The sequence below is a fragment of the Leptonychotes weddellii genome, chromosome 3 (genome assembly GCF_054177405.1).
Source record: "Leptonychotes weddellii isolate Sample4059 chromosome 3, ASM5417740v2, whole genome shotgun sequence".
Taxonomy (NCBI): domain Eukaryota; kingdom Metazoa; phylum Chordata; class Mammalia; order Carnivora; family Phocidae; genus Leptonychotes; species Leptonychotes weddellii.
The window spans coordinates 65,131,545-65,142,916 of NC_138371.1; the positions used below are offsets into that span (position 1 = coordinate 65,131,545).

The 11,372-nt window shown below is 35.4% G+C and overlaps 1 protein-coding gene across 7 annotated transcripts in view; it reads left to right on the top strand.

Annotated features, from left to right (window-relative positions):
• PLA2R1 (phospholipase A2 receptor 1) overlaps positions 1-3,729 on the top strand; it is a 115,401-nt gene extending 111,672 nt beyond the window's left edge. For all 7 annotated transcript variants that reach the window (XM_081814328.1, XM_081814325.1, XM_081814322.1 and 4 more), the window contains one exon: positions 109-3,729. In XM_081814328.1, coding sequence (XP_081670454.1) covers positions 109-329 — 221 coding nt within the window. In that variant the 3' untranslated portion in view covers positions 330-3,729. The remainder of the gene's footprint in view (positions 1-108) is intronic.
• The last annotated feature ends 7,643 nt before the right edge of the window (positions 3,730-11,372 follow it).

The following is an 11,372-nucleotide window of genomic DNA, read 5'->3' on the forward strand; positions in this document are numbered from 1 at the left end:
CAGAACATTTTGATTTCTCTTAGAAATAATAATATAGAAAGTAACTATGTGACAGTATCTATCTTAACTCATTGTCATTGAACTTCTCCTTTCTGCATCTTTTTTCAGGACCAAGTCACAGTATTGTACCTCTTGCAGTAGCATTGACACTGACAGTAATTCTGGCACTTTTCACACTTTCCTTCTGCATATACAAGCACAACAGAGGTATCTTCAGGAGACTTGCACAGTTTAGGAATCCTTACTACCCTACAGCCAACTTCAGTACAGTACATTTGGAAGAAAATATTCTCATTTGTGACCTTGAGAAGAATGACCAGCAACAATGAATTCAGAGAACGCTACAGCCCTAACGATAAGTAAAGACTTAAGAGGAGTCTCCCTTGCATTTTCCTTTACATACCAGATGCCACTATAATGTGAATTGTGTCACTATTTTAATTATTCTTAAACTGATTACTGGTTTTGAACTGTAACCAAATCAGATGGGTATTGATTTATTCATTTCCCCAAACTGTGATCTATTCTTAAAATGGGGAAATTATACAATGGTTACTAGTCAGAAAACAAGAACTATTAAAAATAACTCCCTATTGAAGACTCTTGAACCAATGTGAATAACAGGTTTTGTATTAATATGTTTCTACTGAAATTTAAAAAGAATTTTCAAACCAATCTGATATCTGTTCAGACATTTACTCACACTCATTCCATTAAAAAAGAGAGGAAGCAAAACAAATTTTAAAACTCTATGCTTGTATACAAGATGAAAAGTTAAAGGTTTCTGAGAGGTTTCTTGTTTGTTTTCTAATTCAATCATTTTAACATCGGGGTTTAGAAAACAAATTTCTAAGCTTAAAACTCACACATTCTGGGCTCTAAACTAATATTTAGGGTGATATTTGTTTTTATTAGTTCTGACTTCTCAAACTAAAGAAGAAAAATTACCTGTCTTTAAATAGGGAAGATCTTGGTTAGCAGCACACTTGCATAAGCAACTACATAATGTGGCCTAAAACCTTCATTTACTAAATGATGACTGTTTGTTATTTTAAAATATAGATAAGCTTAAAGGAATTTATTGAAGTTTTGCTATTGTTAAAACTCATGGCCTTTATTAAAACTAAAGGTATAAAGTAATATATAACTCTCCTAACAACTAAAAAATACAACATATAATTTAAATGTAAAGGGGGAAAAATGAAGATATGAATTACAGTACCATTAGAACCACACTAGAAGATATATTGAGAAGTACTAAATAAATGACTCTCCAATTATAATCTAGATACCTTTGCTATATAAACAGGTTTATGTGGGGTATTCTATTTAGTAAACTATGGTTCTTAAGAACCATCTCTGTTTGTGTTGGACTAGTTAATGCTGTTGGTAAATAATGATTAATAGCATGATACTGTCCACAAATTGAATATCACAGATTTGACTTTCCTTCACAAATTTCTCATTATGGAAAAGTGACTTCAGAATCAACATTTTAAAGTTTACGCATTCCATAACTATTCCCTGCATTCCTATGAAAAACCACGTGCCATTCTAGAAACTGGATGGATTGGGGTGAGCAAATTAATGAGAACTTGTTTTTATGTCACTTATTTTCCAATGAGAGAAAAGTGAGAGAAATCCAGTAAAGAAATTCATAAGTAGAAAATACCAGGTGGTTATGAAAATTAAGTAAGGTCTTGTGATAGAGAAGAACTGGGGGAATCTCAAGGCCTCCCCAGAGTGTGCGTTTTAATTATTACATCCTGCTGCCCTGAAAACTAGTGGCCACTAGTCACAAGGTGGAACTCTGGGAGAAAGGATGAGTGAATCTCTAAGTGAAAAGCCATCATACTTAGAAATAGAATTTGATGAATATACCCTAAGAGTGGAGTCCTCGTGGCCTGAAACAGTTAATACAGCTTCCAAAAGTGGCTCTTTGCTACTGGTGTGTAGCTTACACACTAGGAAGATCTACTTCCATAATTTTTTTTTAAGTTTTGAGACTTCATTTTTTAAAAGATATTCTATTATGTAGCAGTTGTCTATTTAGAAGTCACAAGAATAATTGCCTTGAACTAACCAGGTGGTATAAAAGCCTGATTTAACAATCTGTCAAGTGAAATTAAAGTTCTATTCTTTTCAGTGGGCTTGGTAAAAACTGCTAATCAATTATCCTTCTAGTCAAGGTATATTGAAGTGGAATAGTCACACATAGCAATTTGACAAAGTATGTCATTAATAAAGTGGTTTTGCAGAAAGAAATTGCTCTGTTTGTCAATGCTCTGTACTTTGCTATTTAGTATTGAGCTACATTTCTGGAGAATCTGTCCCCATGGACAAGATCATGCACTCTTTCCCATTACTGAAATTTCAGAAATAGAAAGTACTGAAATATTATGTTTTATTTATAGATGTGCACTTTAAAAAACTTTTTGCACATCTATTTTTAATCTGAACTAGATTTCATAGCTATAGCATGAAAAACAAAAAAGCATCAGGGTCACAAACTCATTCACACATAATTGATGTGCCCCTCTCCAAAAATATATATATATATCAATTATTATCCATGACTCTGGATAATGGAAAATCTTGGATTTTACAATTAAATATATCTTGGGCTCTTCCAATTCCAACAGTCCTCTTTTAGTTTAAATGCTTCTTCAATTGAAAGTCCCCTTCCTATCAAGGGTGGATTAGGTGATCTCTTTAGATAAACAGTCTTTAGGAGTTTCCTTTTCCTCCTCAGAATGGTATTGGATATATGAAAACTTGTGTTGTTGTAGTACTGGGGGGAGAAGGTGATAAGTGACTATAAATATGTGTTATCTGTGTCCACTGAGGGTGGTTGTCTGGCCCCACTCCTGGGAACTTAGCTGGCATCAGATATGAAGCCTGTAGTTGGTGCAACCTGTAGTCTATTCTCTTTGATTTGGCTCCATTCTGGCTCTCCCTGGCACTGCCTTATCCTCAGTATATTGGCTGTGACTCCCATCCAATTCTCTACCTGAACACTGCAGTTATACAAGGCCACTTCATCTCTGCAGTAGTGAGACCTATCTAGCACATCAGTTACTCTATTAGGGGAGGCTAAGTGCTGTAGCAAACAATCCCAAAATCGCAGTGGCTGAACACAGCAAAGGTTTATTTCTCATCGACAGTGGTTTTGCAGGACTTTGCATTCATGGGTCCAGGCATCTCCTATATAGGAGAGTCTCCAGTTTAGAGGGCCTTGGAGTCCTCCAATGGGTCTCCTACCTCTACCTGACAGAAGCTAACTTAGGACCTATCGTTGATTAAGTATGTAGCTTTCATGGACTATTGAAATACATTCTTGAAGTTAACAGTCTTCATACTAAGGACACATACCCTGAAGGTACATAAAGAATTCCAAGGAACAGAGGGGCATGGATATTTTTAAGGAGCTCAGTTTCCAGAATCTTTAACCTTCATATATATTCTTTCTTAGAATTAACTTGCATGAGAACACATGTGAGAGCATAGTGTCATGCTGGTTCTTCTTTTCCACCTCTCTTGTACAAATGCCTATCTCTACCTCAAAACAAAACAAAACAAAACAAACAAACAAACAAACCATGGCTTTCACCCCAAATCTTGTTATGATGCTTTATCTTGGGAAAATCCTTCATGGCACCAAACAAAGAGAAAAAATTCAAAGTCGTGATGTCAGTGAAGCTTCTTTTAATAAAGGAATTCTAAAACCAGTGTAGAGCCTCATGTCTTTCCCTGTGTTTATACATTTTTTGATGAAAGGATGAAGTGATGAGTGAGAAATTTCCATGTTCGGATATTCTAAGTTAATATACGTTATACAGAGTAACAAGAGAAATGATAACTACTACTTTTGTTTAAGACTATCTCATGCAGCCCCTAACTATTGCCAGAGAAGGTATTTCTGGGGAAATTTCTGGTGAAAGCAAAGGGAGTGTAGATACTGATAAGAACCTGACATCTTGGGGCGCCTGGGTGGCTCAGTCGTTAAGCGTCTACCTTCAGCTCAGGTCATGATCCCTGGGTCCTGGGATCGAGCCCCTCATCGGGCTCCCTGCTTCTCCCTCTCCCACTCCCCCTGCTTGTGTTCCCTCTCTTGCTGTGTCTCTCTGTCAAATAAATAAATAAAGTCTTAAAAAAAAAAAAGAACCTGACATCTTACCTTATCCTGATGAAAAGCTTATGACAAAGCCCTGTGCTTTATCTGTCTTAGATTTCTAAGTGAAGGTGAATCTTAACATGCTCATTGAACTGAAAAACGGAATCAGATTTTTTTCTGAATGTTTATTTGTCTTATTTGGCTCAGGGATTTGACAACGAAGATTGGCCTTACCTATTAAGTTTTATGACGAATATTTTTCATTACCTGAATAAACTAAATTAACAACTCTAGTGTCATGATTAAAGCACTTATTAAGATAAAGACATTTTAATAGAAAAATAGTATTGACAAAACTATAATGACATTAACAATATCATTTCCCCAACCTTACTTGGTATATCAGATAAAACAAGGGGTGCCTATGAGTGAAAGAGCATAATTAATAGTCATTTGAAAAGTCTTAGTAAAGCCTGTTAATTTTACTTCTAGGAAACTGACAAAGTGAATCATTCTAATGACTGGGTAACAAATCCTTTTGCAACTTGACTGTTTCCAGTTCTTTGCTTTAAGCAAAACTCAAGAAGGACATAATCAAATTATCAGTTGACAGATGACGAAAAGTGATTTTTATTGTAGGATCACTGTGACTTTGGGCACAAATGAGAAAATAATTCAAATAATGAAATTATATTGCTATAACAAATCCCCTTTCATTCCCATCTACTTATTTATATGAAGAAAGTTTTTATTTTGGTCAGGATAGGTTAGGGCATGCTGTGAAAACAAAAAAAATCTTCAAATGTTAATGGTTCAAAACAAAACTCAAAAATTATTTTTTTGGTCATGCAAAGCCTGCTATGGTTCCATTGGTTCTCCAGGGAAGTTCACATCCAAGCAATAACTCATAGATCCAGGCTCCATGTCCCTACCTCGGGAATATGTGATACTATGGCAGGAAAAAGGAGTAGAGAACTCTTAAGTTTCTGCATCCTTAAGTGGCACTTCCACTCACAAATCATTGGCCAGACTAGTCACATGGTCCAACCTAAATGCAAGAAAGTCTGAGAGCTCTCCCAGTGTGCTCAGGAAGGAGAGGATAACCAACTACAATGAGCACCAGCAATCTCTACCAGAGTTTCTCAGCACGTATGGCTGAGTATAATAATAGTAGAATTCATGCTAAATCCTGACTCATTCTGGCAATTTGAAATTAATTAATTTTATCTGTGATACGTCCATTTCATTAAGAGATACATTACCTATAACATTTTAGTTTGATATATACTAATTATTTATTAACTGTTGTAATATATTTATGTTGTTCTGATCAATTGTGTACTAATAAAAATTAAAGTGACAGTTCAATATAGAAGAAAATGTATAACACCTAGGGCCTATGTTCACAGAGAATTTTTAAAATAATTTTAATTTACATACATATTTTTTACTGTAGGCCAACATGACGAGGTGATGAATAAAATATTTTCAAGATTAAAAATATATTACATTAGAATAAAATTCTATGGGTGGACTGGAATGGAAATACAAGACTAAGGAGAAAAACAAAGCAAAATCTCTGACTGCCAAGAGCTTGTTTATGTGTATTTCTATTTTTAAATAGATTATGATGGAATTCAAATTGTCAATGTATCTCCAATCAAAGGAACTAGGATGCCCTGGAGAAGTGGCTGATTCCAGGTCTGGGGCAGGAAAAATGCAAGATGAAAGTGGATTATCTTGTGGCCCCGGAAAGTAAAAAATTGCTCACAAAAATATGAGGTCATGACCAAAGAACATAGGAACTAACCTGATGGAGCTCCCAATGGCCAACATTGGAACAATTTGAGAAAAAAAAATATTGATAGTATTGGATTATAACCCATAGAATAAATATGTATAAGTCCATATTGATAAAAAAAAAACAAGCAACTGAATGAATGAATAAATAAACTGAGGAGAAACAACAGTTCTTTTCCACAGAAGAATTACAGTAAGTGTAGAAAGAATGAGAGAAACAAAAATCACCATTAGGAAAACACAACGGTAATAATTTATATAGGCAAGATCTACCAGTGGGTGCTAAAATTAGTGGGTGACCGTTTGAAGAGAAACAGGAAATTTGCATAGCCTTAAAGTATCACCCCCAAGACAGTAACTAATTATAATGGGAAAGTACTAACCTTACAGTAATTAAACCGCTTTATTCAAGTAATCAAGGCTAATATAAGCAGTAATCAGCCACATCAGCATCATGTAATCCCTAGCATGATGCCCTCAGAAGAGCACATGACTTCTTTGGTATCCTCTTCAGTAAGGCATAATCTTAATTTAATAATAGAAAACACCAGACAAATCCAAATTGAGGAACTTCTACAAAACAGCTGACCACTTCCAAAGCACCCAGGTCATAAAAGGAAAGATTGAGGAAATGTCATAGATTGGAGGAGAATAAGAAGACATGACAACTAAATGCATGGTGGCATCCTGGATTGAATCCCAGAAAAGAAAATGCACACCATGGAAAAATGTGAAAATAGAATGAAATTTATAGTTTGTTAATAAAGTATCATACTAATATTCATTTCTTAGTTTTCTTTAATTTTTTAAAAGGTTTTTATTTATTTGAGAGAGAGTGAGAGAGAGCACGTGCACACTAGCAGGGAGTGGGGCAGAGGGAGAGGGAGAAGCAGGGAGCAGGGAGCCGCTTAACTGAGGTCCCTTAACCCAGGTGCCCCTCGTTTCTTAGTTTTGATGATGGTTATGTGAAATGTACCAATAGAGCAAGCTGACAGGAATTCTCTATTATATTGGCAACTTTTCTGTAAACCTAAAATCATTCAAAATAAAAGGTGAAAAATTGGGGTACCTGGGTGGCTCAGTTGGCTAAGAGTCTGCCTTTGGCTCAGGTCATGATCCCAGAGTCCTGGGATCGAGCCCCACATCAGGCTCCCTGCTCAGGGGGGAGCCTGCTTCTCCCTCTGCTCCTCCCCCCACCTCGTGCTCTCTCTCTCTCTCTCTCACTTACTCTCGCTCTATCTTAAATAAACAAAATCTTTTGTAAAAAAGTGAAAAATCTGCTATGATATGAAATTCCATTGGATATATTAACAGAGTGACATGACACTTTTTTTCAATGCCATTATCTATAATATGCTGAAAATCGCATCCTACTTTAATGTCAACTTGGAAATGTGCGAAGGGATATACATCTTGTTTTCAAAATTCTTTTAGGAAGTATGCAAACATTTGAGAACCACTGCTGTTTGATGCTCTTTCTCTCCTGACCCAAATGAAAAACAAGCAGATTCATCTTTTCTTCAATCTGCCTAAAAGCACTCCTACTGGAGGTTTTGGACCAACATACATCTTGCTGTCAGCCACATTTACTTTTTTTTGCTCTCTTTTCTCCACACTCTTCCTTTATCCCAGTCTTGTCAGGGCTTCTCATTCTTTTACTCCTGCTTATCCACTACAACTTCATGGCTTTGTCTTAATGGCAGATATTTCAAAAATGTTATGTCCATCGTAATTCTCATTGCCAACATTTATAAGACACTTGGACTGTAGTAATTATTACAATGCATGGTTGGCATCTCCATTCCCTCTTCCTCCACTCCTCAAAACAGTGATTGAGAGCAGAGATTGGCAAGGCCAAATCCAGCCTGCTGCCTGTTTTTGTAAACAAAGTTATTAAAACAGCCATCCTCCTTCATTTTCACACTGTATCTGACCATTTCCAGGCTGCAACGGCAGAGCTCAGTGGTTGTGACACAGACAAAATAGCCCACAAAGTCTATGACACTTGCCATCCGGCCCTTTAGAGGTTGGATCTAAAAAATTAAAAACCTAAAATGGCCAATCCAACATACTTAGACATATCTTAGTAAGCACTATTGTATATATGGGCAGTACTTCAAGATATTGATGAGCAGTTCTGATCATTAAACGTTTATTGAGAGCCTACTATGGCCCAGAGAAGGTTCTGGTGCTGGAAATAAGAATAAAATTGTCTCTGTTCTCACAGGGCCTCAGGGGCAGAGGAATATGTAAATAATAAGTGCAAAACAATGTGGTACAAATAATAACAGGAGGAACAGAATCAAAAAAAATAAAAGGACACTGATTAATTCTGTTAGATAGAGAAGGAGGCTTAACATGGAGAATGATGCCTATTAAATAGAAAATTTTAGATAAAACAGCTTTCTTTGATATCTTTTTGAGGTAGGAAAAAAGTTTTCAGTTTGGGGTGTCAATGAAGAAAAGGCAGACCCAAGTGTCATGTAGCTAACCTCGGAATCCTCAGAAAAAAGACAGTCCCAAGAATGATAGACATTACTACCTTTATACTGTGCCTAAATCCATTCAAAGCCATTTTGTTTATAGTGATTTCAAGTTATTAGAGCAGTGGTTTGGAGGAGGCAAGTAAGTATGCAGTGCTCATCATACCACAGCATTCAAATATTAAATTCTGTAAACAATTTCAACTTAAAAATCTATATAACATGTGTTATATGAATAAAATAATACATACTATGGCTCTCTTATAATTCATAGGCATAAAAATCATGGCTTACACTAAAAAAAACTAAAGCCTTTTTTTTTAAGATTTTATTTATTTATTTGAGAGAGAGTGAGAGTGAGAAAGAGAGCATGAGTGGGGTGAAGGGCAAAGGGAGAAGCAGACTCCCTGCTGAGCAGGGAGTCCGATGTGGGGCTCGATCCCAGGACTCCGGGATCATGACCTGAGCTGAAGGCAGATGCTTAACCGACTGAGTCACCCAGGCATCCCAAAACTAAAGCTTTTATAACTGAACATTAGAAATAAACATTTAAAATTAATATCTATTTTAAAAATATTGACTTAGCGGTTTAAGGTTCTCAAAAGCCTGACAAAACTTAGGGTATCTTGAATCATTTACAAGAATTTACAGCATTTAGAATTTTCTATCTGATGTTTACAATTCAATGTAAAATGACTGAAAACTCAGATTTGTTAATTCTTTATGTTGCAAAACTTGAAGTACAATAGTGTATGTGGTTTAAAAAAAATTCAGCTATAACCTCTATGTTTATTGTAACATTATTTACAATAACCAAACTATGGAAACAGCCTAAGTGTCCATCAGTAGATGAATGCATAAAGAAGATGTGGTATATATGCACTCTGGAATATTACTCAGCCATAAAAAAGAATGACATCTTACCATTTGCAACAACATGGATGGATCTGGAGAGTACAATGCTAAGTGAAATAAATCAGAGAAATACATATGATTTCACTCATGTAGAATTTAAGAAACAAATAAAAAAAGAGAAAAGAAACAAATCAAAAAAACAGATGCTTAACTCTAGAGAACAAATGGTTACCAGAGGGGAGGTAGGTGGGGTATGGGTGAAAAAGGTGAATGGGATTAAGAGTACACTTATAATGATGAGCACTGAGTAATGGATAGAATTGCTGAATCACTATATTGTATACATGAAACTAATGTAACAGTGTATGTTAACTATACTGGAATTAAAACTTTTAAAAATACCAAAAAAAAAAAAATTCAGCAATAATATTCAGGTCTATATAAATGGCCAGTATTTTAGGTATACTTATAAATATGTTGAACCATATGTTCCATTTAAGTCAATTCCATTATTGTTGTTGCATTTTAAATTTTGAAGAGAAAAATCAACAAATGTGCCTAAATCTGAAATGCTAGATAAAAAATTGAAAATCTACATGTGCTTATAATGCCTAATGAAGAATTGTAATTGCAGAAGAAAATCCATAACTAAAACCACAAAATGAGTCCCATGTATACCAGTGACCTTCTTTACTTAGAGTTAATTAACACAAGCACTTGCTTCTTACAGAGCACTTTACTGTAATTTAGAACAAATTAAGGAAAAAAATCACTCAAGTGCTGTTTTCTTCACACCATGAAGTAAGCATGGTGGGCCAAAGTTAACTCATTTAAAATATTGTCATCCATTTCTTGTAATTATGAGTAGCAATACCATTTTTTTTTGCAAAAAAAAAAAAAACGACATCCTGATCTATGCTATTTTCAATTTGTTTCAGCTTCTATTTAATAATGGAAATTGATTTTTAAAACTAATATAAAATGCCCTTTTCAGTCTCTCCCATTAAGTGTCTTATTTACACTGAATTCAAGCATTGTATATTTTCCTGGGCATTCTTCAAATAAATATACTTTGGATTTAATATGGCAAGCTATTAAAGGACTATACTAATATTTTCTCTCGCCCCTCCCCTAACCCCAAAATTGTGACTTTAATATTGTTTCCACATGGCATTTTGTGAATTAACTTGAGCTTCTTTAGCCCCAACTTATGAGGTCATGTCCCCAAGAGGTTATTTAAACTTTACTTGTACCTTCTTAGAGAGTAGAGCTGGTAGGAGCTGGAAACCCAACTCAGAGATGTAGGAATCAGTGGGACTCTTGCCCCTGTAGACTTTGAGGAGAGAGTGAGACCCAGAGTCAGAAGGCAGAACCAGGGAAAACTCATTAAGAAGGGTAGGGAGGAGTGAGGACTTCAAAGGAAGCATTACATCGTTGTCACCAAGGACTCTGGAGTTCTTGATTCAAAATGCAGTTCTGTGGAGACTAATGAGAAATCTGTTCAAGAATGAGCATGTCTGAAAAGATACATGCACTGCCATGTTTATTGCAGCATTATTTACAATAGCCAAATTATGGAAATATCCATCAACAGATGAATGGATAAAGAAGATGTGGTATATACACACACACACCACACACACACAGGAATATTACTCAGCCATAAAAAGGAATGAAATCTTGCCATTTGCAACAACAATACACCTGAAATAAGTCGGTCAGAGAAAGACAAATACCATATGATTTCACTCATATGTGGAATTTAAGAAACAAAACAAACGAACAACAACAAAAAAGAGAGACAGACCAAAAAACCAGACTCTTAAATATAGAGCACAAACTGGTTACCAGAAGGGAGGCGGGTGGAAGGATGGGTGAAATAGGTGAAGGGGATGAAGAGTACACTTAATCATGATGAGCACTGAGTAATGGATAGAATTGTTGCATCACTCAGTTGTGTACCTGAAACTAATATAATACTGTATGTTAATTATACAAGAATTAATTTAAAAAAAAAGCATGTCTGAATAAATATAGTGTTTACCCAGACCATAGGTACACATAGTCCTTAAGCAAAAGCTCATCTGGTCAGACAAGAAATTGTTTTACTCCTGTTTTAC